The sequence below is a fragment of the Epithele typhae genome, assembly GCF_022376455.1.
Source record: "Epithele typhae strain CBS 203.58 chromosome Unknown BXZ73scaffold_5, whole genome shotgun sequence".
In the NCBI taxonomy this organism is placed as follows: Eukaryota; Fungi; Basidiomycota; class Agaricomycetes; order Polyporales; family Epitheliaceae; genus Epithele; species Epithele typhae.
Genome location: NW_025954196.1, coordinates 87,736 through 111,851, shown reverse-complemented (window position 1 = coordinate 111,851; position 24,116 = coordinate 87,736). Strand labels below are relative to the sequence as shown.

General features: G+C 60.0%; 9 protein-coding genes across 9 annotated transcripts; 3 read left to right on the top strand and 6 right to left on the bottom strand.

Annotated features, from left to right (window-relative positions):
- Window positions 1-287: 287 nt before the first annotated feature.
- Window positions 288-1,439, top strand: BXZ73DRAFT_74474 (uncharacterized protein; the record flags this gene model as incomplete). The annotated part of the gene is made up of 5 exons (XM_048022028.1): window positions 288-522; window positions 576-901; window positions 943-944; window positions 1,131-1,166; window positions 1,238-1,439. 5 exons carry the CDS (start codon window positions 288-290, stop codon window positions 1,437-1,439), a joined length of 801 nt encoding a protein of 266 aa, XP_047881423.1.
- Window positions 1,440-4,014: 2,575 nt separating this feature from the next.
- On the top strand, window positions 4,015-5,068 carry BXZ73DRAFT_97585 (uncharacterized protein; the record flags this gene model as incomplete). The annotated part of the gene is made up of 2 exons (XM_048027414.1): window positions 4,015-4,408; window positions 4,458-5,068. The coding sequence occupies 2 exons, from the start codon at window positions 4,015-4,017 to the stop codon at window positions 5,066-5,068; spliced, it is 1,005 nt and encodes a 334-aa protein (XP_047881422.1).
- A 230-nt stretch (window positions 5,069-5,298) lies between these two features.
- BXZ73DRAFT_97584 (uncharacterized protein) lies at window positions 5,299-6,263 on the bottom strand (the record flags this gene model as incomplete). Its single annotated transcript, XM_048027413.1, has 2 exons — window positions 5,299-6,171; window positions 6,228-6,263. 2 exons carry the CDS (start codon window positions 6,261-6,263, stop codon window positions 5,299-5,301), a joined length of 909 nt encoding a protein of 302 aa, XP_047881421.1.
- A 1,438-nt stretch (window positions 6,264-7,701) lies between these two features.
- On the bottom strand, window positions 7,702-8,907 carry BXZ73DRAFT_40893 (fumarate reductase/succinate dehydrogenase flavoprotein domain protein; the record flags this gene model as incomplete). Its single annotated transcript, XM_048018663.1, has 1 exon — window positions 7,702-8,907. One exon carries the CDS (start codon window positions 8,905-8,907, stop codon window positions 7,702-7,704), a length of 1,206 nt encoding a protein of 401 aa, XP_047881420.1.
- A 715-nt stretch (window positions 8,908-9,622) lies between these two features.
- On the bottom strand, window positions 9,623-11,984 carry BXZ73DRAFT_74471 (uncharacterized protein; the record flags this gene model as incomplete). Its single annotated transcript, XM_048022027.1, has 6 exons — window positions 9,623-9,748; window positions 9,813-9,942; window positions 10,059-10,194; window positions 10,273-10,455; window positions 11,065-11,571; window positions 11,621-11,984. 6 exons carry the CDS (start codon window positions 11,982-11,984, stop codon window positions 9,623-9,625), a joined length of 1,446 nt encoding a protein of 481 aa, XP_047881419.1.
- A 3,540-nt stretch (window positions 11,985-15,524) lies between these two features.
- On the bottom strand, window positions 15,525-16,171 carry BXZ73DRAFT_97581 (uncharacterized protein; the record flags this gene model as incomplete). The annotated part of the gene is made up of 2 exons (XM_048027412.1): window positions 15,525-15,901; window positions 15,955-16,171. 2 exons carry the CDS (start codon window positions 16,169-16,171, stop codon window positions 15,525-15,527), a joined length of 594 nt encoding a protein of 197 aa, XP_047881418.1.
- Window positions 16,172-17,186: 1,015 nt separating this feature from the next.
- On the bottom strand, window positions 17,187-18,832 carry BXZ73DRAFT_74469 (uncharacterized protein; the record flags this gene model as incomplete). The annotated part of the gene is made up of 6 exons (XM_048022026.1): window positions 17,187-17,276; window positions 17,304-17,395; window positions 17,497-17,554; window positions 17,597-18,033; window positions 18,089-18,589; window positions 18,649-18,832. The coding sequence occupies 6 exons, from the start codon at window positions 18,830-18,832 to the stop codon at window positions 17,187-17,189; spliced, it is 1,362 nt and encodes a 453-aa protein (XP_047881417.1).
- A 1,467-nt stretch (window positions 18,833-20,299) lies between these two features.
- Window positions 20,300-21,010, top strand: BXZ73DRAFT_41227 (uncharacterized protein; the record flags this gene model as incomplete). Its single annotated transcript, XM_048018736.1, has 1 exon — window positions 20,300-21,010. One exon carries the CDS (start codon window positions 20,300-20,302, stop codon window positions 21,008-21,010), a length of 711 nt encoding a protein of 236 aa, XP_047881416.1.
- Window positions 21,011-21,613: 603 nt separating this feature from the next.
- BXZ73DRAFT_97578 (uncharacterized protein) lies at window positions 21,614-23,385 on the bottom strand (the record flags this gene model as incomplete). The annotated part of the gene is made up of 3 exons (XM_048027411.1): window positions 21,614-22,599; window positions 22,664-23,125; window positions 23,181-23,385. The coding sequence occupies 3 exons, from the start codon at window positions 23,383-23,385 to the stop codon at window positions 21,614-21,616; spliced, it is 1,653 nt and encodes a 550-aa protein (XP_047881415.1).
- Window positions 23,386-24,116: the final 731 nt, after the last annotated feature.

Below are 24,116 nucleotides of genomic sequence, written 5' to 3'. Positions count from 1 at the left end.
GGACACCCTCGAGCGCAAAGAGTCGCGAACCCTTTGTGCACCTTGGCCCCCCATGGAGCTGTCATTGTTCACCTTCATCCATAAGTCCTGGCACGACATGTTTCGAACACTCAGACCTCGCTGTCTCCCCTCGTCTCATCGTCGTTTCCCCTCGTCTCTTCGTCGTCTCGTCCCCGTCTCGCCCCCGTCCCCCCTCGTCCAGACCTCTCACGAAAACGCTCACGCGTCCCTCATCACGCCCTCTCTTCCCCTCTGCGCCTCTCCCCGAAATCCTTACGACCCTCAGCATGAACACACAAAATTTCGCCACCACCGTCCCTACCATCGCTAGCTCTGCCATCGCCAGCTCCGCCACCGTCGGCATCACCGCCACCGTGTTCGTGTCGTCCAGTGCCACACACCACGACATCGACATGCGCCCATTCATGGTAGTGCTCATTGCAGTCGTGGGAATGGTGGTCGGTATTCTTGGGCGAGTCCTTTGGATGAGCCGGCGGAACAGCAGACAATCCAAGCAGCCTGGTAAGCGAGTTTTCACCTTCGCCACCCCTCCGTGCTCAATAAACGTTCGATAGACATCGAGGAGCAGCTGGTGCAAAAGCCGCAGAAGCCGCAGAAGGGGAGGATTACGTTGATCTTCGAACCCGAGTTCTCCGACTCCTCAAAGGCGGACGCTAACCAAGACTCCGAGAAAGATTCGGCCTCCTCTCGCCTCGCGAGCCTCAAGTCTGGCACCGCCTCTGGCGCACTCGAGTTCGCGCGTCCGCATCCCCCACCATTGCAGGCCCCTGAACGTGCGGTGCTGCCTATCAGCACACGTCACGATGGGGCGACGCAGTGGCCGCAGGAGAAGCGGGAGGAGACCTGCCTCGAGTTGGACGAGTTCGGGAAGGAGAGGACGGTCACTCGACCAGTTCCTGTGGTATTGATTTGGTAACGTAGATGTGCGTTCGACCCTGGCGCAGAGGCTCGGTGGATCCGACTCGGCTCAACCACTTGCACATAGACTGCAAATGTGCTCTCGAAGAGCAGTTGATATGTATCGTTAGAGTACATATCGCCCGTATCCTTATTTGTCCGCAGTTGTATCTTTACTCACTCTCGGCTGTATTTTTACCTGATGTCCATAGATTCATTGATACCGTTGACCAGCACGAGGATACGATGTGCGCGGCGACCACAGCGGCCGAGGACAGTGTGTCGATGGCAAGATTGGGCATCTCACTGACTGAACCAGCGCGCTCACTATCGACACGACACCGGGTTGCACCGGCCCGTGCGAGCACGCGGAGCGCCGCGCAACGCTCTCCTTCCCGCACGCCATCGTCGCTACCCACCTCCATCGTCCTGCTTCCACCCTGGTCCACAATCACGAAGAGCTTCAAGAGATCATGGTCGCGCCTCAAGCCCAAAAGCAAGACTTGCAAGCTGGATTCTGACCCTCTACTACCCGCGCGATGGCCAGTCTGGAAACGAGTATCTGGTGCGTTTGACGCGTCTCAGGGGCGGGCCTCGCAACATTCCTGGCTCGGTGCCCGTCGTCGCTGGCGGTGGGGGTGCGCTCGTGGAGCACGTGTGCGCCCTATGGGATGGGCCGGTGGCGGCGCCAACTTCCCCGGGCAGCGCGGGGTAGGCTTGGTCAGAGGCTGAGCAGCGGGTGGCTCCCACTGTTCGGTCACGGACTAGGGCTGGTGCGTTGCGCGCTCGGCGAGACGTGCGTCGTCCCGGACCCATAGAGGGTGTGGGCGTGCTCGTTTGTCATGGGCGAAAGTCGAGGTAGGTGCTCGATGACTTCATACGCTCTTCATGGCACCTGACAGTCTACGTGAATAGGATCTCGGACTCGCTGTCGCGTTTCGCTGTGGAACCTGTGCTTTAGGATTTGTATTTGCAGCCCTGAATGCTTTCGTGATCAAAATTATGCTAGCCCACCCAACGTGATCCTCGGACGGAAGGTGGGAACGTCTCCCGGAGCGGATGTACTCATGTCTCAGATCCCGCCATCCCTTCCCGCGCGCCGACCGAGCTACCACAGTGCGGGAACCCATTTACGTATGTTTCGACATCGTCTCCCAGCGGGCTTTGAATGGCTGACCACATGCGCCGACTCTCAGGTACAGCAACGCGCGCTGGAAGGTTGGAGCGACGGACGCTGATGAAATGGCGACATCCCCGACCCCGTTCGGCTGGGTGGCAGGATATCAGCGCTGACCCAGATATATTCCCATCAGCATCGTGTAAATCCTTTCCCGTGGCTCGACTCCCAGGCGAGTCCTATTCTCTCTGGGCAGATGTCGACTCCGCCACACTGATCGACTGCTCCCGGGCGGACCAGCGCGCCGCGGCGCCTCGCCCACGGCAATAGTCATAATCAGAGAGCGCACATGGGGAGTGCTTCGCGGGATCAAAAACCACCCACACTGCGGATTTGGGCCTCGGAGTCCGTCAGAAGGGAGGAAGCTTCGCGCCATTCGGAGTTCGCCGGGCTCGTGCTACCCGACGCTGATATGGCCTTCGCATTCTAGGGTTTATGAATTTACGGCGGTGTACGGTCGAAAAGAAGATATGGAGGCTATGAGAATCCTCATGATCAGGTGCGTTGACTTCACGATGCTAGATGTCAACAGATACGTCTGGGCAGACGTCGACGGTCGGCCGTCCACACCGTATCTCCAGCTGCGCAGCCACCCTCAATTTCAATCAGAGGGTTCTGATCGTGCATTCTGCGGACAAGCCGGTTCCCAGGAATGCCAACCTTGGTCGTGGTCTGAAGCGGTCCTCCTCGGAGTTTACGCCAAGCGCCGGTCCCACCGAAGTTCTCCCGACGGCGTACGCTCGTGCACGCGCTTGTGGGATCCCCCGCTCTGCACATTCTCTGAGCTCTGGCGCAGAGACCTGAAGCAGCGCACTCTTGGTGGCTACGCTCGCGCACATGGCGTGTGTACGTACACACGAACGTCAGCGTGGGTCCATGTGTGCGCCACATGTCAAGAAGAAGCCTTGGGTGGTTCAGCCGCCTTGAGGGAGAAGTGGCAACAGACCTGGGGATGCCTGGACGTCCAGCTATGGTGCCGCTCGGGGGTGGCGGGCAGACGCGAGAGGACGGAGGGCGGGCCAGGGGCTCGGGTCGAACACTCACGTGATGCTGATGGCGAGGGCAACGAGCGCCGACTCCCGACCCTCGCCCCCGCCACTTGACCGCCACCGCCGACGTCGCCGACTCGCCACCGAATATTCAAGCACATGATTACCGACTGGCGAGGCCCATTGTGTTGAGATGCTTGGGTAGCGTTATTCCCGTTGTTATCTGTAGCAGAGATCTAGCTAATGGGACTTGATCAGCTAGAATTCGGGGCACCGACAGCGAGCGGCGCGGCGACGGGCCTCCGCACCTTCACGTTGTCCCTGAGCCACCATGTGCGTCCGCCGCGGGCGCAGGGGGCACTGCTACGGCAAGCGCACGCCAATCCGCGAGCGCTGATGATGTCGGAGTTGGAGTCGTTCTCAGCCCCGGATCTCGACCAGAATTGATTGAGCGAGAGAAGCTTCTTGTCGGGTAAGTGGCATTTTTCTCGCAGAAATGCGTGCCGTGCTGATCCGTCTGGCCTCCTAGATCTGCCTATTGCTGCTCAGCAGATCGCAGAGCACAATGGCTGGTCAACAGGCCGCGGCCGTCACGGGACGACGGTTTGTGTGGCGTTCTTTGCACACCCTCGAGCCCATCGGAGCCCTTTGCGCACGTATCCCCCACCACTGTGCTCCCATTGTTCGTCTTCATCCATAAATCGTAGGACGACATGTTTCGAAGACTCAGACCTCGTCGTCTCCCCTAGTCTCCTCGACGTTTCTCGTCGTCTCGTCGTCTCGTCGTCTCGTCCTCATCTCGTCGTCGTCTCTCGTCCTCTTCTCCCCGTCTGTCCATCCTCCAGACATCTCACGACAACGCTCACGCGTCCTTCATCGCTCTCTCTCTTCCCCTCTGGACCTCTCCCCAAAATCTTCACGACCCCCATTATGAACGACGACTTCGACAACCTCATCGTCGACGAGGTCGTGACGACCACTATCGACTCCAGGCCACCGATTCCGTGTAACACGACATACAATCTCGCCTCCACCGTCCCTACCATCGCCAGCTCTGCCATCGCCACCTCCGCCATCGCCACCTCCGCCATCGCCACCTCCGCCATCGCCACCTCCGTTATCGCTAGCTCCGCCCCCGTCGGCCCGACTGCCGCTATCCCCACCCTCACCGCCACCGCCATCATGCTCCAGTCGTCCAGCGCCACGCACCACGATATACGTCCATATATGGTCGTGCTCGGTGCAGTCGTGGCAGTCGCGTTTTGTATGGCTGCGATGCTCCAGTGGAGGAGTCGGCGGAACAGCAGACGTTCCCAGCAACCTGGTAAGCACATGCACACATCGACGTCCATCATGTGCTCAACGTTCCCTAGATGTCGAGAATCAGTTGCCACAAAACATTCAGAGCTCACAGCGAGAGAGCACCATCTTGATCGTCGGTCCCGATACCTCCGACTCTGCCAAACTGGACGAGCAGGACGAGTCGTCCAATGAGGACTCTCCCGCTGCCTTCACCCCGAGCCCAACGTCCTCTACCTGCTCCCTTGAGTCCACTGCCACCGTCACGTCCTCCACCTTCTCCCTCGAGTCCACCACCATCGGAACGCTCCCCACCAGCGCCCTCGGGTCCGCCACCACCGGAGCGCTCTCGCCGCGCGCCCACCCATACGGGGCAGCGGGGGGGCCGGCGATCGTCCTGTCGCAAGTGCGCGAGTTGAACAAGGCTCAGCGCCCGTGGGCCTCGGACCCCGAGCTCCATACTCAGGCGGCCCGTGGAACATCTCCGGAGCTCCCACCGCTGCAGTTCCCCGCGCCGTTGGTGCTTTCGTTCAACACGCGGGAAGATGCGGCGAGGTGGTCACGGGCGACTCGGTGGTCGGATATGCTTCTTGATCAGTCGAAGCGCGACACTCTTCCCCTATACAGCGAGTCGCGTCCTCCGTCGTACAACAAGACTGCTACATTTATTTTTACCGGCCTGTAGTTTTATCCTTACTCGCTCTCCGCTGCATTTTTAGTTGTGTATTTGTACCTCTCTCGCACTGTAAGGAGCTCGTTTGACACGAGGATATCATGTTGATCGTAGCATTTGTAGCCCAATATCAGTGGAATTCCAGTTGGATGATTGTACATATGTGGGATAACTGGATGTGTAGGGCGATCGTGGAAAGAAAACGTACAGCAGGGGATAACGACAGCGTACAGAAAGACAGATCAATGGGCGTGGTCAAGCGATAACGCACATCGTGCCAGTTCATGGACGGCCATCGGCCGACAACTCTCGCGCGGTGCACCGTGATGGGGAGCGGAGGGCGAGGCCTCGCGACCGTCTGCCGGCCCTGCGCAAGGCTGGGCCTGGGGCGACTCCGCCACCTCCATCGCGTCCGCCGGTGTCAGCGGCGCCGGGCTTCCAGAAGAGGCGGTCCCAATAGAGCAGGCCGAGTCGGGAGAGGAGCCCGTCATAGACACATGCTCGTAGTTCGGGCAGTGATAAACGGCCTGCTGCAGATGCGCGACGCAGTCATAGCTCGGGGTTCCCTTCGGGTCCGAATCTGTGCCGGGGCCCGGATGCGTCTCGAACGCGCGATCTTCGAGGTATTTTTCCAACGGGAGCCGTCCTCTCTCGGTGACCCACGTCCGCACCCCGGCCTTGAAGGCGAGAAAGTCCTCGCGGTTGATGCCCACCTTCCAGTCGAGCGCGGCGCAGAACTTGATCTCCAGCGCAGTGAACTGGGAGACGGGGAAGTACAGGCCCGGGATCGCGTCCATCCACCGATGGTACGGCGCGACCACGCCAGGGTCCTCGAGCACAGACCACGCGAGTCGGAGGGCGACGAGGAAGAGACCGTGGCCGGAGGAGAGATGTCGGTTCCCGCTCCGGCGGAGGTTCCAGAGGAGGTAGAGGGTGGCGTATGCGACGTCGAGGGGAGGCGAGAGGCAGTAGATGACGTGCGGGACAAAGCTCTCGAGCCTCATCGCCGTGGTCAAGAGGTCGTCGTCGGGGTCGGCGGACATGGCGAACTTGAGGAAACTGTGGATGGCGAGCGCAGCCTCGTATTCGTGGCGAGAGAACCACATGTCGCGCAGCTGCGGGGGTGGTCAGATTGGGCGTGGATATGGGCTGCGAGGTCAGTGGAACTGACCGACTCTGGGAGAGGACGCGGGATAACCGTGTTCATGACGAGGGGCAGTCGGAATACTGGTCAATGTTAGCTGCGCAGTTGCGGTAGCGTTGTCGCAGGAAACGAAGGGTAGGATACAGGCGGTGGTCAAGGGGAGATTGCGATTGGCGGTGTGAGGGTGCAGTGTAGTTGGCAGTGGGAAGCAAATCAAAGCGGCATTGCCTATAAGGAAGATGAGTGTCAAGTGGCGCCCTGAACGAGGGAACAATAGAATTACCACTGATGGAATGTCACTGTGGCATAAGCGTGGCTTTGACCTCAATGCAATGCTCCTGAATGTAAGATAAGCGATCAAAAGGCAGACAAAGAGTCGTCTTACAAAGGCTTCGCAGGCAACGCATCAATCTTATCTAAGCTTTTGATTCTATCTGAAGGGCTGCAAACACATGGGGCTGTGTGAATCGTTAGCGTAGTCTTCCGGGCGGTGGCCATGTACTGCAGTATACCTATTGCCAAGTCCCGTAAAGAATTGTTTTCGGAGGGGGCTCATCGCCGGTGTCTCGATGAAGCTTGCCACTGAGCCACTGAGCATACGTATCCTGTACATATGCCACCTACCACAATCTGCGTCAGTGGTGGTGCTTCGGTGGGAGTGGACAAGTGTGAAACCTTATGTTCCTTTGAACATGCGCGTTCAATTCAACGTGCACGAGCACTGCCTCGCTGTGGACATCCACACGCGACGATGAACGCGAGGCAGATCATCATCGCGTCGGGCATCACGCCGGTCCCCTCAAGGTCGCGCCGCACCCGCTCAAGCCCCTTGGTGACGCGGGGAGGATCGCGACACCGGACGGGATCCAGCTGCTTGGGCAGATAGTGGGTCCAGTGGAGGCCGGCGCGGGTGACTTAGCATTGCGGACCGGTCTTCGCGTCGGCGAGCTAGCGCACCCTTACTGTGCAGGGGTTCATGAGGCCGCCTCGTCGACCGCGTCGCCCCCGGGTGGAAGAGTGCCGCTTGGGTAGCCCCGCGGACACCGTTGGCTGGAAACCCCTCCTTCCTGAGCGCGAGCCTGCGACGCCGACCTACGACTCCATCTAAGGGGAATGATATGCAGATGACAGGGCGGTACGCGCTCACAAATCGTCCACCTCGATCAACTGCCGTGGGCGCAGTGGGGCCATCCCGGAAGCGTTGAAGTAGAAAGTTGCTGGGTCGACAGTAGTGGGTGGGGGGAAGTTCAGAGTGCTGGGAGGACGGGGGCTGGATAGTAGCGGGGGGAGAAGGAGAGTGTATGCGGTCAGTGAGTGATTGAGATCGGCGCCTATCTGGCCGTTGAGCAAGAGGGCAGCTCGCGGCGAAGAAGCGCGTCTGCAGGCGACTTCAAGTTCAAGGACATCCGACGGACGAAGTTGAGAAATCAGCACGCCCAGGAAGGACGATCGTTTGCAGACATGACATATCGTAACTATTGCGGTCTACACAGCGAACGGCCTACTTCTTCTGCCCACCCCGCGCCTGCATGTGCCTCTTCATCGCCGCGACCGCCGACTCCGGCGCGCCCTCGTTGAAGACGGCGGCCATGTTCGCCGCCGTGCGCTCCTGCCAGAACTTGCCCGCCTCAAACATCTTCTCCTCCGCCCCCGCGATCGCCTTCTCGCGCTCCTCCGCCGTCGCCCCCGCGTTTACCGCCTCCGCGAGCACTAGGCCCAGCTCCAACCCGTCGAGCATCCCCAGGTTCGCGCCCATCCCCGCGAACGGCGTCATCAAGTGCGCCGCGTCCCCCACGAGCGTGACCCCGGGCACGTGCGCCCACCGGTGCCCGACGGGGAGCATGTACAGCGGGCGGTGGTAGACCATCTGCTCGTCGCACCCGTCGATCGCCTGGTGGAACACGTCCGCCCAGCCGTCGAAGAGCGCGTGGAGCGCCGCGCGCGTCTCCGCGATCGTCTCGGGCGCGGTGGGCACCGTCCAGGCCTCGTCGCCGCGGAAGGAGAGCAGCATGCGCACGCGCCCGTCCGCGTTCGGCTGCACCGCGAACCGCTTGTTGCGCACGGGCGCGAACGCGGTCCCGGCGCCGATGAGCGCGCGGAACGGCGCGAACGCGGGGCTCGCGGCGACGTCGGGCGCGAGCGAGATCTCCGCGCCGTTGATGCCGGAGAAGAACGGCTTCGTGGGCGAGACCAGGGGGCGGACGCGCGAGTGCGCGCCGTCGGCGCCGATGAGGACGTCGCAGACGATCGTGGTGCCGTTGGTGAACGCGACCTCGTGCGTGCCGTCGCCCAGCGCGCGCGCGGAGGAGAAGGTGTGCCCCCACTGGATGGACTCCGCGGGGACGGCGTCGATCATGATCTTCCGGAGGAAGCGGCGGTCGATCTCGGGCGCCACCTCCTCGGGGTTCGTGGAGAGTTCGGTGGTGTGGTCGAAGAGGATGGTGGCGTCTTGGTCGAGGACGCGGTAGGCGTCGGCCTCGGCGCGGGAGTTGGCGTCGAATACGTCTTGGAGGCCGTTCTCGCGCAGGGCGCGCTGGCCGTGCGTCCAGCGGAGGTCGAGGCAGCTGCCGAGGTAGGCGAGGGAGGCGTAGTCGGCCTCGCGCTCGTAGAGGGTGGCCGCGACGCCGCGCTTGTAGAGGGTGAGAAGGAGGACGAGGCCGGAGGGGCCGCCGCCGACGATAGCGATGCGAGGCTGGGTAGAAGCCATCTGAGAAAGAGGGTCAGTTGAGGGGGTGGGTGGGCTTGACGACAACACGCACTGTGTAGCTGGGCTGATGGAGTTGATGGGAGGAGGATGTTGCTGTTGAGCTCTTTCTGACGCTGCCTTTTATACCGCATGTGGTTGTGAGGGACGCTGGGGATGAAGGAGTGAGCGCTGTATGGACCTGTGCTTGAGCGGGCCATCGCTGCTGTGAGCGCAGTGGAGTCGGTGATCGCCGCGGGCGCTCGTGCGGAGGACAGCAGCCGACGGGACCGGTCTCGGAGTCGTCTTCCCGAGTGTTCACGTACGGCGGCTGCGCTCTCGGAGTCGCCCTCCCGCGCTGCAAGTTCTGTTCTCGGAATAGCCCTGCCGAGCTCCAGGTTCTGTTCACGTACGGCGATTGTGTAATGCTGCGACCAGACATCCTCGGTGGCCTACGATTGCATTGGATGACAGAGCCCATGGCGTGGGCGAAGCTGGACAAAGTCATGATTGCAAATACAGAGTGCAGAATCCACAATGCAAGGCGAAACCAGCCCATCCTAGACTGCCTGACACCCGGCCACGCACGAAGTCACGCAGTACGTACCTCGGCCTTCGCCCCAGACAGACGAGCACCCACCCGCCCACGCCCACGCCCCACATCTGCGCCGGACGGCCACACGTCGTCGGCGCGGCCCCACCCCATCGGACGCGCAGGTGTTCCGAAGCGAGCGCACCTTCACCGCCAACGACGACGGCCATCGAGCGAGGAACGCTGCAACTTTCGTGTCCAAGGAACCGCCTCCGCGTGGCATCCACGCTTCATCGCCACACCGACCCCATTCTTCTTGCGCCCCCGACGCGTCTGCACCCGCATACAGTCAGCCGCGGTGCCTCTGAAACGCATCCGGGGCAAAGAAGAAACGCACCAGATACTCGCTGCCGGTCAGGCCCTGTGCGATGGCCTGCAGCCGCTTGACCTTGCGCGCGTAGATGTCCGCCACCACGATCGCCAGATCGTCCGACACCCTCTGCGCGGCCGCGCTCTCAGGAACCATGCTTCACCGTCCACCGCCCGGCCCATTTTTTGTCGTCTTCCTGGCACGTGCACCGTCCTCCGCGGGGTCTCGTTTGCGATTTGTGTCGACGACCTGAAGACAGAAGGAACAACGTACGACTGCAGCGCGTGAGGGTCGACGAACCCTTCCCTGCTCTTGTGCATCGTCGACTTCCTGAGCCGAATCGAGACCTCGGTTATGGCGACATCCGGGGATATCCGCCGTCCCATCCAAGTGCTGCAGGGGGCTGTGGCTGAGGACACGGCGAAGAAAGAGTGCGAGGGAATGGCGAGAGACAAGTCACGCGTAGATGGAGCTTCACTGTTCGCACCTGCGCGCTTCAAGGTGGAGTGCGGGCAGTGGCGCGGGCCGGCGGCCCGGATCACGGCACCTGCGCTGTCCTTGAATTGGCGTCTTGTGCAAAACTCGGAGGTTCCGTACTCGATCGTTGATGTCAGTGGTGTACGCATAGCATGCAAAGTTATATTACCGGCGCTATTAAACGCCTTTGGTGCTTTCCGAAGTTGAGATAAGTGCTAGGAATACACTCCTGAGAAAGACATATTCCAGTCGGTACGTTTCATCTGAAGTTCTTTTAGACGCGACTGAGGTGGTAAAGCCGCTCTAACATTGTGCAGAGCCGGTACACAGACGCAAATATTCACTCGTGGCTCCCCATCACGGTGCGCCGCACGAGAGTTGTCGGCCGATGGCCGCTCATGAACCGTCACGTTGTGCGTCATCACTTGACCATGCCCATTGATCTGCATTTATGTATGCCGCCATAGTCCTGTACGTGTTCTTTCAACGAACGCCCTCCGCATTCCCTTCCAGGCGTAGTCCATCCATAGACCAGTTATCCCACATATGTACAATCATCCGACTGGAATTCCACTGATACTGGGCTACAAATGCTACTACGATCAACATGATATCCTCGTGTCAAACGAGCTCCTTACAGTGCGAGAGAGGTACAAATACACAACTAAAAATACAGCGGAGAGAGAGCAAGGATAAAACTACAGGCCAGTAAAAACAAATGTAGCAGTCTTGTTGTACGACGGAGGACGCGAATCACTGTACAGGGGGAGAGTGTCGCGCTTCGACTGATCAACAAGCGTACCCGACCACCGAGTCGCCCGTGACCACCTCGCCGCATCTTCCCGCGTGTTGAACGAAAGCACCAACGGCGCGGGGAACTGCAGCGGTGGGAGCTCCGGAGATGTTCCACGGGCCGCCTGAGTATGGAGCTCGGGGTCCGAGGCCCACGGGCGCTGAGCCTTGTTCAACTCGCGCACTTGCGACAGGACGATCACCGGCCCCCCCGCTGCCCCGTATGGGTGGGCGCGCGGCGAGAGCGCTCCGGTGGTGGCGGACCCGAGGGCGCTGGTGGGGAGCGTTCCGATGGTGGTGGACTCGAGGGAGAAGGTGGAGGACGTGACGGTGGCGGTGGACTCAAGGGAGCAGGTAGAGGACGTTGGGCTCGGGGTGAAGGCAGCGGGAGAGTCCTCATTGGACGACTCATCCTGCTCGTCTAGCTTTGCAGAGTCGGAGGAATCGGAACCGAGGGTCAAGATGATGCTCTCCCGCGGTGAGCTCTGAATGTTTTGTGGCAACTGATTCTCGACATCTAGGGAACGTTGAGCACATGTTGAACGTCGATGTGTGCATGTGCTTACCAGGTTGCTGGGAACGTCTGCTGTTCCGCCGGCTCCTCCACTGGAGCATCGCAGCCATACAAAACGCGACTGCCACGACTGCACCGAGCACGACCATATATGGACGTATATCGTGGTGCGTGGCGCTGGACGACTGGAGCACGATGGCGGTGGCGGTGAGGGTGGGGATAGCGGCAGTCGGGCCGACGGGGGCGGAGCTAGCGATAACGGAGGTGGCGATGGCGGAGGTGGCGATGGCAGAGCTGGCGATGGTAGGGACCGTGGAGGCGAGATTGTATGTCGTGTTACACGGAATCGGTGGCCTGGAGTCGATAGTGGTCGTCACGACGTCGTCGACGATGAGGTTGTCGAAGTGGTCGTTCATAATGGGGGTCGTGAAGATTTTGGGGAGAGGTCCAGAGGGGAAGAGAGAGAGCGATGAAGGACGCGTGAGCGTTGTCGTGAGATGTCTGGAGGATGGACAGACGGGGAGAAGAGGACGAGAGTCGACGACGAGATGAGGAGAAGAGGACGAAAACCGTCGAGGAGACTAGGGGAGACGACGAGGTCTGAGTCTTCGAAACATGTCGTCCTATGATTTATGGATGAAGATGAACAATGGGAGCACAGTGGTGGGGGATAGGTGCGCACAGGGCTCCGATGGGCTCGAGGGTGTACAAAGAACGCCACACAAACCGTCGTCCCGTGACGGCCGCGGCCTGTTGACCAGCCATTGTGCTCTGCGATCTGCTGAGCAGCAATAGGCAGATCTAGGAGGCCAGACGGATCAGCACGGCACGCATTTCTGCGAGAAAAATGCCACTTACCCGACAAGAAGCTTCTCTCGCTCAATCAATTCTGGTCGAGATCCGGGGCTGGAAAACGACTCCAACTCCGACATCATCAGCGCTCGCGGATTGGCGTGCGCTTGCCGTAGCAGTGCCCCCTGCGCCCGCGGCGGACGCACATGGTGGCTCAGGGACAACGTGAAGGTGCGGAGGCCCGTCGCCGCGCCGCTCGCTCGCTGTCGGTGCCCCGAATTCTAGCTGATCAAGTCCCATTAGCTAGATATCTCCTTCAGATAACAACGGGAATAACGCTACCCAAGCATCTAAACACAATGGGCCCCGCCGTCGGTAATCACGGGCTTGAATATTCGGTGGCGAGTCGGCGACGTCGGCGGTGGCGGTCAAGTGGCGGCGGGCAAGGGTCTCGGCGGGAGTCGGCGCTCGTTGCTCTCGCCATCAGCATCACGTGAGTGTTCGACCCGAGCCCCTGGCCCGCCCTCCGTCCTCTCGTGTCTGCCCGCCACCCCCGAGAGGCACCAAAGCTGGACGTCCAGGCATCCCAGGTCTGCTGCCACTTCTCCTCAAGGCGGCTGAACCACCCAGGCTTCTTCTTGACATGTGGCGCACACATGGACCCACGCTGACCTTCGTGTGTACGTACATACGCCATGTGCGCGAGCGTAGCCACCAAGGTTGCGCTGCTTCAGGTCTCTGAGCCAGAGCTCAGAGAATTGCAGAGCGGGCGATCCCACCCACAGGCGCGTGCACGAGCGTACGCCGTCGGGAGAACTCCGGTGGGCCGGCGCTTGGCGTAAACTCCGAGGAGGACCGCTTCAGACCACGACCAAGGTTGGCAGTCCTGGGAACCGGCTTGTCCGCAGAATGCGCGATCAGAACCCTCTGATTGAAATTGAGGGTAGCTGCGCAGCTGGAGATACGGTGCGGACGGCCGACCGTCGACGTCTACCCAGACGTATCTGTTGACATCTAGCATCGGTGAAGTCAACGCACCTGGTCATGAGGATTCTCATAGCCTCCATATCTTTTTTCGACCGTACACCGCCGTAAATTCATAAGCCTAGAATGCGAAGGACATATCAGCGTCGGGTAGCACGAGCCCGGCGAACTCCGAATGGCGCGAAGCTTCCTCCCTTCTGACGGACTCCGAGGCCCAAATCCGCAGTGTGGGTGGTTTTTGATCCCGCGAAGCACTCCCATGTGCGCTCTCTGATTATGACTGTTGCCGTGGGCGAGGCGCCGTGGGCGCGCTGGTCCGCCCGGGAGCAGTCGATCAGTGTGGCGAGTCGACATCTGCCCAGAGAGAATAGGACTCGCCTGGGAGTCGAGCCACGGGAAAGGATTTACACGATGCTGATGGGAATATATCTGGGTCGGCGCTGATATCCTGCCACCCGGCCGAACGGGGTTGGGGATGTCGCCATTTCATCGGCGTCCGTCGCTCCAACCTTCCGGCGCGCGGTGCTGTACCTGAGAGTCAGCGCATGTGGTCAGCCATTCAAAGCCCGCTGGAAGACGATGTCGAAACATACGTAAATGTGTTCCCGCACTGTGGTAGCTCGGTCGGCGCGCGGGAAGGGATGGCGGGATCTGAGACATGTCAGGACGAGTGCATCCGCTCCGGGTGACGTTCCCGCCTTCCGTCCGAGGATTATGTTGGGTGGGCTAGCATACTTAAGTTGTTCACGGTTGCAAATAAAAATCCTAAAGCACAGATTCCACAGCGGAACGCAACACCGAGTCCGAGATCCTATTCACCTACACTGTCAGGTGCCATGAAGAGCGTATCGAGTCATCGAGCACCTACCTAGACTTTCGCCCAAAGCATGCCCACAACATCTATAGGCCCAGGACGACGCACGTCTCGCCGAGCGCGACGCGCCAGCCCTAGTCCGCGACCGAACAGCGGGAGCCACCTGCTGCTCAACCTCTGACCAAGCCTGCCCCGCGCTCCCCTTCGAAGCTGGCGCCACCACGGGCCCCATCTCATCGGGCGCACGCGTGCTCAGCGAGTGCACCTCCACTGCTAGCGACGACGGCCGCCGAGCAAGAAATGCTGCGAGGTCCGCGTCCAAGGACGGTATAGGCATCCATGTCCACGCTTCATCGCCGCACCGTCTCCACTCACATTCCTCTTGCGCTCCCAACGAGTCCGATCGCCGGGCCGTCCGACGCACCACATGCTCGTTGCCAGACTGGCCCCGCGCGATGGCTTGCAGCCGCTTGACCTTGCACGCGTAGATGTTCGCGCCACGATCGCCAGGTTGTCCGACACCACTTGCGCGAGGCCACGCCCGCCGGCGCCATGCTCCGCCCCATCACCCCAGCTTGATCACGACCAGCACCGCCCAGGGCGGCTGCTCGCTTTCTTCGTGCTACGCCCTCTTCGCCATCATCGGCTACAGCGGACAAGGGTCAATGATAACTTCACTTATCTCATGCATCCCCGACCTGGGCGTTGAAGGTTGCACGGGCGATGTAGCTGAAGAACATGGTCAGTGAGAATGGAGCAGCAGTGAGGTACAGAAGGAAGAGCGGAAGGGCGTATGTTGCGCACCTTTATGAATGCCTGCGAGTGAAGAATGAACTGCTGTCTTCGTCGTTGGGATAGTGCACCAGATTCCAGTTAACAAATCTTGCTTTCGGGCTTGAAGCGCGGCCATGAAGCTTGAAGGTCTTCGTGGGTGTTAAGCAAGGTTGTGGAAGCAGGACGATGGAGGTGGGTAGAGACGACGGCATGCAGGAAGGAGAGCGTTGCGCGGCGCTCCGCGTGCTCGCACGGGCCGGTTCAACCCGGTGTCGTGTCAATAGTGAGCGCGCTGGTTCAGTCAGTGAGATGCCCAATCTTGCCATCGACACACTGTCCTCGGCCGCTGTGGTCGCCGCGCACATCGTATCCTCGTGCTGGTCAACGGTATCAATGAATCTATGGACATCAGGTAAAAATACAGCCGAGAGTGAGTAAAGATACAACTACGGACAAATAAGGATACGGGCGATATGTACTCTAACGATACAAAGCAACTGCTCTTCGAGAGCACATTTGCAGTCTATGTGCAAGTGGTTGAGCCGGGTCGGATCCACCGAGCCTCCGCGCCAGGGTCGAACGTTCATCTACGTTACCAAATCAATGCCGCAGGAACTGGTCGAGTGACCGTCCTCTCCTTCCCGAACTCGTCCAGCTCGAGGCAGATTTCCTCCCGCTTCTCCTGAGGCCACAGCGTCGCCCCATCGTGACGTGTACTGATAGGCAGCACCGCAGGTTCAGGGGCCTGCAATGGTGGGGGATGCGGACGCGCGAACTCGAGTGCGCCAGTGGCGGTGCCAGACTCGAGGCTCGCGAGGCGAGAGCAGGGAGCGGCCGAGTCCTTCTCGGAGTCTTGGTTGGCGTCCACTTTTGAGAATTCGGGTTCGAATATCAACGTAATCCTCCCCCTCTGCGGCTTTTGCGGCTTCTGCACCTCTTGCACCTCTTGCACCAGCTGCTCTTCGATGTCTATCGAACGTTTATTGAGCACGGAGGGGTGGCGAAGGTGAAAACTCGCTTACCAGGCTGCTTGGATTGGCTGCTGTTCCGCCGGCTCGTCCAAAGGACTCGCCCAAGAATACCGACCACCATTCCCACGACTGCAATGAGCACTACCATGAATGGGCGCATGTCGATGTCGTGGTGTGTGGCACTGGACGACACGAACACGGTGGCGGAGCCGGCGATGGCAGAGCTAGCGATGGTAGGGACGGTGGTGGCGAAATTTTGTGTGTTCATGCTGAGGGTCGTAAGGATTTCGGGGAGAGGCGCAGAGGGGAAGAGAGGGCGTGATGAGGGACGCGTGAGCGTTTTCGTGAGAGGTCTGGACGAGGGGGGGACGGGGGCGAGACGGGGACGAGACGACGAAGAGACGAGGGGAAACGACGATGAGACGAGGGGAGACAGCGAGGTCTGAGTGTTCGAAACATGTCGTGCCAGGACTTATGGATGAAGGTGAACAATGACAGCTCCATGGGGGGCGAAGGTGCACAAAGGGTTCGCGACTCTCTGCGCTCGAGGGTGTCCAAAGAATGCCACACAGACTGGCTTCCCGTGACTGCCGCGGGCCGTTGAGCAGCAAGAGGCAGATCTGACGGACGGCAAGCGGATCAGCGCTCAGTCCATTTTCTCGCGAGAACAAACCGCTAGTTACCCGACAAGAGGCTTCTCTCAGCCATCATCATTTTGTGCATGACTCAATTGACGAGCTCCAGACGCATCTGCGCCCCCTGGTCGAGCGGCGGAGACGCGTGCTCTTCAGGAACAGTGTGACGGGGCGAGGAGCCGCATCGTCGGAGGCCCATGGCCGCGTCGTGCACGGAATTCTAGCTGATGATATGCCATTAGTCGGACGTCTCCCTCAGGAAGCAAGGGCGCAGTCATACCGAAGTGCCACTTGGGCCGGGTATCCCAGACAGTCGTTGGTGGCGACGGGTGGCCTCGGGTGGCCCACCGACCACAGCTGGCCACTTGGTCGGGGTTCGGGCGCTCGTTTCCCTTTTCGGCTAGGCGTTCACGTGGGCCTCGGGCCGCGGACTCCGACGGTTGACCGCATCGGACTCCTCGGAGCGCTCTCTCCACCACTGACTCCGAGTCCCAGATATCCGGACCCGCGTTGCTCGAAGTGCACTCTCACAGGCGGCCTCTCCTAGACTCTTTCATATCTCAGTCTGTGTCCTGCACGCAGCGTTCGTCTGTGCCATCTGGGCGCATGATCTAAGTGGGCCTGGGAGCACATCAGCCTCGCATCGAGCTACGCGTACTCGGGCGCAGGGGTACAGATCGCGCCATCCTCGGTGCTACGTCCGCCGACAGAGGGCTGGGTATTTTTCGTGGCAACGAACTGGACAATCCCATCAGACGCACGCACGTGTGTATGTGCTACCCCGTTGTTGAAGGGCTGGCCGAGTGTGGCGACGACGATTGTGAGCTTCGCGGACTCCTGGCGATGCCACACTGCCTCTGTACATCCGCTGCTGTGTCATTGAATTTGCACGAGTGCACATGTATACATTCGAAGGTCATAGCGCGGGTTTCTACAAATTTCTACACGGCGGACGCACCCCAGGTGTCGTCATCATTCGCCGAGCGACCCGCCTCAACAGCAGCAGACAACTCGTCCTGCAGCAAACCTGCGACGATCCCCGCCCAAGGCCAACGCACCAGTGGACCGGTCCGCTCCTCAGAAGGAGTCTCTGGAGGCGCCGTGCTGATGGTGTCGGAGGTGGAACGGAACGTCGAGACCCTCCACAGCCCGGCGCGTACATCGCGGACAGGCTGGGGTTTGAGGGACGAGTCCGCGCGCGAGGACGACCGATGGCATTCGGTCACCCTCTCCTCCGCCGGGACGTGTGCACTGGACGGCGGAGTGGGGATGGACGTGTGTCCGACCACGCGCCCGGAGAGCGCGTCAGCGACAGTGGTGTCGAAGGAGGTGGTGGAGCTTGCTGCGCTGTTGATGATGATGCGAGGAGACGGGGAGACGAGACGGTCCGTGTCAAAGTGTTGGAGCATGTGTTCCTCGGAAGGGCATTTCCTCGTGTATGGATGTGGAGAGGGTTCAATGCCGACCCACGGGGTGACTCTGTACTGTTCGGAATCTAGGGTATGCATCATGAGCACATTGGGAGTATCAAGATATAAGCATGTGCTTACCATGCTTCCTGCTGTACCACCGTTTGATATACAGGTAGATCAAACATGCCATGGCACAGCCCAATAGTACAATCGCGAAAATCAGAGCGGCCAGTTCGAGTCGTGTGGTACTAGACTTGGATAGAGCACCTATGGGAATCCCGGACGACGCAAGACTACTGGCAGCGCTCGTGCTCGTTGAGATGGTGGTGGTTGACGCGGGGCTGAGGGTGGATACACCGCAGAGAACAGTCGAGTTGGCGGTGGTCGTCGGGGCGTCATACAGAAGGATGTAGTCGAGGAGATAAGGTGCGGCCGGCCGGGCGTCGACGTCCACCGAGAGGGTATGTTGACGACTAGCGTCGGGAAGTTCTGCGAGAAAGAGAGGAAAATGGGGAAAGCAGTCGAAGGAGACAAGGGTCTGGTTCGCCGCGATCTTCCCATCGACGCTGTAGGTTGCGGTCGCAGGCTCATCATCGGTGTAATGCACAACTGCACCGTACACGGCAACGCGCGGGAATCCTGAACACGGGCACTGAATACAGCACGTTCACGCATGGTATTCATGGGGTTCCACTCACCACTGAAGGTACACCAGAACGATGTCGGAGTGGTGATGACCCAGAACGTATTGTTCAAGTCGGTGCCGTCGTTGAACATGGCGGTCACATTCTCGCCCACTGTAGGTGCGATCGTGGGGGTGTTGTTCGTGTTGATCATGGAGTAATCGACGACGAAGGAGCCGAAGAGGGTTTCGTGAGTCATATTGGAGGTCGTAAGCGTGTTCGTGAGTTGGGATGAGTGGGGAGCGAGCGATGGTCAAGGGGACATGTTACGCGCGTTATGTGTGTCCAGAGCATGCTCAAAGCGCCCCTACCCGGGGAAGCTTCGCTGTCGTCCGGAATGTGGGCGTGTGGGAGCTCTAGCAAGGCCTCCGCGGCCGTCTTCGAGACGCCGTTGTGCGAATATGTTTTTCAATCGTGTTCCACCGGAGAACGTCGGATCCAGAATCCGGCGAGTGGACCACTGTAGTCGGGTAGACTCGAGGCAGATTATCCGACTTGGTGAGAAACTTCCATCATCACTTTCTGTTCGAATGTTGGCGCCGCGCGTGGTTCTTGGTGTGGCGAAGCAGGATTGCCGCAGTCAAGCGAGTTGGTCCGCGATGAGACAACGGCGAGCATGTGGAGTCTTTGTGTGTCCCAGGAACGATTTGAATGGGGTGCCGTTGCGAAGAGCTCCGTGCCGTTGTGCTGGGAATTTCAACGAATATTAAGGGGTCTCGCCTGGGGTCCGTGCGCGGCGCATCGATGCTGTTCGAGCGAAGCCAGGAACGGTGCTGATGTAGGAATGCTGGACAGTCAACACATCATTGGGGTGCAGGGATCCTGGCGTTTGTCTACCCGCTGCCAGACACAGTCCCACGCCCCGTCCCACCCCGCGCCTGCCACGTGCGCGCTGGATGGCGCATTTTCGCATCTGGTGGCGACTTGGGCGACACTAGACAGCTTCGGCTGTGGTAAGTCTGCCGAGGAAGAAACCCCCCCCCCCCCCACTTCGACGCCTCAGGCAAATCCGGGGCTGAATATACGGGATTGGGATTCATAAGATCCACCGCGTCAAGACACTACTACGAAACGCATCAACTTTTGGATGAGCATAATCTCTAGTTGACAATCGGAACTGAAAGCGACCACACCTTGTTCACAGTGAATTGGTAGTTTATTGTCTCTCATTCTCCCACATACCACTGCTGATGCCTCCCTGTTCTACCGCAGAAGCCTCATGGTTATTCTTCCCTCATCAGGAATCATCGGCGCGTAGGCCGCTGACCGTAAGCGCGTCCGCTTCTCCTTTGTTCTTTCACCGTTTGCAAATTCTCACGTGTGCAAGGTTATAGATCCCCGCATGCATGGTTAGGATCGTCCAGCCGTCCTTCCTCTCTCTCCCCACCCTGTCGGACTCGGTCAAGCATCTGTCCTGGTATGCCTCGCGAGCAGCGAACCATCGGCGTCGCACACAAGCGGCTCCAGTCCGTTCCCTCTCGGCCCCAAGGCCACCGAAAACCACTGGCGCCGCTGGTCGGTCCAAGCAAGCCTGCCACTCCGCCCCCTCCTAGCCTCGAGGATCTGGTTCGCCCTCTCTCCTACATGCTCGATAGCTGCCAGGGTTTCAGGGCTGACCACAACCGACCCCTTTTCCACGCAGTTCTCGAAGCAGCAAATCCAGGCCATGTACATCGCCTTCAACTTCCTCCAGGCCACCTTCCGCAGCCCCTTGGTCGACAAGACGTTTTCCACTGACAGGCTCGACCGGTTCATCGTGAACATCGCCCGTGTGGTCACCCTGGACGCCGACGCGATCTTCTGCGCTCTGTACCTCCTCTGGAACCTGAAGGCCACCGGGATCATCGAAGACCGTGCCTCCGGCCACCGCCTCTTCCTCGTCGCCGTCCTCATCGCGAAGAAGGTGGTCGACGACTGGGACGGGCGGACGAAGCTCCTCGTCGAGAGGATGCGGGGCGCGATCCTCTCCAGCCCGAGCGACATCACCGAGATCGAGTGGATGGTCTGCCAGAAGCTGCGCTGGCGCCTCCAGATCAACCCGGAGGTGCTCCAGATGCTGAAGAGGAAGCTCTGCGGCGACTTCCGCCGAGGCCAGCGCGTCCCGGACTCGTACCGCGACATACGGATTCCGCTCCCTAGCCGCACGGAGAACATCGTGGACGCCATGAGGGAGGCTATGGGCGGGGACGCTCCTCGGCCACCGTCGACGGCGCCGATCGAGTCCCACGAGTCCGACTTTGTGGCGGAGGGTTCGCGGACGCCACCTACGCCTGCCTTGTCGAGCAGTGCGGATACGACACCTGCGACCTCTCCAGGACCATCGAGCCCCGCGGGCCAAGAGGGATACGTCGTTTTGATCGGTGACCACACGATGTGAGGACGGATGGGAACAGCGTGCCCAGTGCCAGGGACTCGGTCGAGAGGCTTTGGGAGTGGTCGACATGTATGCACAGTCTTTCTGAGAATGTGTGCTTGTTTTGTAGCCGGCCTATGGCATGTATTGTGATCTGTGGCATGTAATGTGGCAGCCGTATTCGAAGGTGCCGAATGTACTTAGCCATGTACGCTTGAATGAAAGCAACGCGACTCCGAATCTTCACTCGAACTTGACGACGACACGCGCCGCTCGCGGCTGACGGTGCTGACCAGAGATATCTATGCTCTGAGTCACACTCAGCCGCATGGCTGTAGCCCACCACAGCCAAACCACAGCAAGCGTTCAACGTTTCACTCCCTCTCTTCTATGCACTCGTACCACCATCATTATCGCCACGTGTACTCACGACGCCCTGTATACACCATTTCAAACCAACTCCTAGTACCTGACCACCCTAGAAGTCGTCAACGACACAGTCGTGTAACATCGTAATCGTAACACAAAGATACAACCCCCGTAAAGACCCTGCCATACGAGGAAAGCCATACATGCAAGCCATGTTCCTGATACAGATCCCAAATGTACATCCGAAAACCCTACTCTTCATTTGCTGTACGCCGGCGGACTCTCCCCGTCGGACCTATGCTCATCGCCGCGCTCCGCGGACGCAGCGCCTCCCACAGCATTCGATCCACCTGTGGTCTCGGTGGGTGATTCGCGCAGCAGATCCTCGTTGACGACGTGGTACCGCCCTTGCGTGGGCGGTTCGAGCCGCACCTCCTGCTTCTCGAGCAGGAAGCCGTTCGGGCCCACCACCTGCGCGACCGCCGGTGCGTTCGACGAGGCTGCGACCGCGATCGGAGCTAGGGAAGCGCTGGCCGGGGCGGGCACGGGGGAGCCGGACGAAAACAACAACGACGACGACATCTCCTGGCGCATCTTGGAGTCCGACGGGGGATGCTCGAGCGCGCGGACCTGGGACGGCACGTGCACGGGGGTGGCAGGTCGGGCGGCTGCGGACGCAGACGTCCCTGCAGTCGGGCCGGAGGCGGACGTCGCGGCGGCGGCGGCACCCGCGAGGACGGCGTCGGCGAAGGCGGCGTCGTGGGGGTTGTAGAGCGTGAGCTCGGGCATGACGTCCAGGTTGCCCTGGCGGGCGTACGGGTCCGCGAACGGGAGACTCGGCTGGGCGAAGGCCATGCTCTGTTGGTGGTGGAGCGGGGGGTGCGTGGCGAACGCGTGGGGGACGGGCGTCTGCGGAGCGGTGGCGAAGGACGGCATGTAGGTGAGACCGGTGCCGGAACGAGCGAGCGTTGGCATGGGAGAGGACGACACGGCGGTGGACCCGAGAGAGACGGAGGAGTAGTTCGAGCCGCGTGTGGGGAACGAGGATGGAGGACCGGGACGGCTGGGGGCGAAGTCCTTGGTGTCGTACGAGTAATCGCGAGAGAGTGTATCGATCTCCGGGGAGTCGTCTGGGGGCGGTGGCTTGGAAGTTGGGAGGCCAGTCTTCTCGGAAAGTGGCATGCTGCTCTTCTTTTTGAGTGCAGATGGCTGCGGAGACACGGCCGGGGGCGGAAGGTTTGGCTCTGGATGAGTGTAGTAAGAAAATGAGAATCATTGAACTTGGAGGTGTGGCTCGGTGACTCTTACCAGAATACCTCCACGACGGAACGCGGTCCTTCTTCCTTCGCTTGCAGAGTGCTCCGCTCAAGACGAGCACTACAGCGAGAAGAAGAGCACAGCCGCCCCCTAGAGCCCCTATCACAGGCCAGACGTACGGTTTGAGGATCGAGTCAATCGACTGGGGAGCTTGAGTCGCAGTACTTGTTGCAGTAGCCGAATTGATTGGGGAAGGCGCAAAGTCATTGTAAAGAAGAAGGTAGTCAACGAGGTAGGGTCTCTGAGCATTAGCGGTCACATCCACGGAGAGGTTGTAAGTGCGACCGGGGTCCAACTGCTCGGAGACGAAGAGAGGATAGTCCGGAATGACGAAGGAGGAAAAGGGAACCTCCTTGTGAGTCGTATTGCCATCGAGGTTGTAATTTGCAGATGCCGTGCCACCAGAGGGATCTGGCCTCAGGATGGCGCCGTATAAAGCCACACGGGACACACCTATGGCGAAACCCGTGTATCTCCCGCACCAGGCTCGAGTAAAAAATGGGCTCACCAGTGAAGTTGTACCAGAGGGTAACGGGCTGCACGATGATGGACATCGTATTGTTCCAGGCTGTCTTGCTGGCTGTGGTCTCGTCGTCATTCAGATTCTGGTCGGGAGCATTGCTGGGGTTCGTCGAGATCTGATCGAGGGGGAGAGAGTAATGGAGGGCGGGGTCATCGACAATTTCGACCTTGAAGCTGGTACCAGAAGTCATGGCGAAAGGCGCGCAATAGATGAGAGTTCTGCAGGGGAGGGGAGGGCAGAGGAGCCAGGCTCGAGTGGGTGGTGCGCTGTGCGCGGACCTATATGCTCCCGATAAAGTTCAGGAAGCCTTGATGTGCGGTCGGCTGAAGAACTCGTGAGTGCTGTTCAAAGATCGGGGGACACACAACGCACACAATTCTGCACTCTAGACCATGCGCGGCGCTGCATGGAAGCCGGGAGGTCGACGCCCACTGAGAACGGTCGAGCATGCTCTTTCAAGAGACACTACTTGGCTGAAAGCTCCCGGGCACGGACGCGGAGCACTGGCCTGTCGTCACCACTAATCGCCTCAAGCGACCTGTGTCTGGCACCGGAACGGCGTTAGGGTGTCGCTGAGGGTCTTGCCATCGAACTGCGAGCGGTCCAATGTCCATCAAGCGTCTGTGGAGCGCTCATTCGACCGCGTGGTGAAACGAATTCGAGATATGGGCGGCGGGTTGGTTCTGAGCGCGCTCACGCCATGCATCGAGGTTCGAGAACACTGGGAGCACATGCAAAAACCTGCGCGGAGTGTGCCCACGCCGTGCGGGTATCCGCAGCTTTCCGATTCTGGCCGGAAAAACCGTTGGCTTATAATCACAGCAACATGCTCGAGCCACGTGTAACGCATGACACGGCTAAGGTGAGCCAGCACATCCAACACCGCCCGGTGGATTGAGGGGAAGAGCTATATTGGACCGA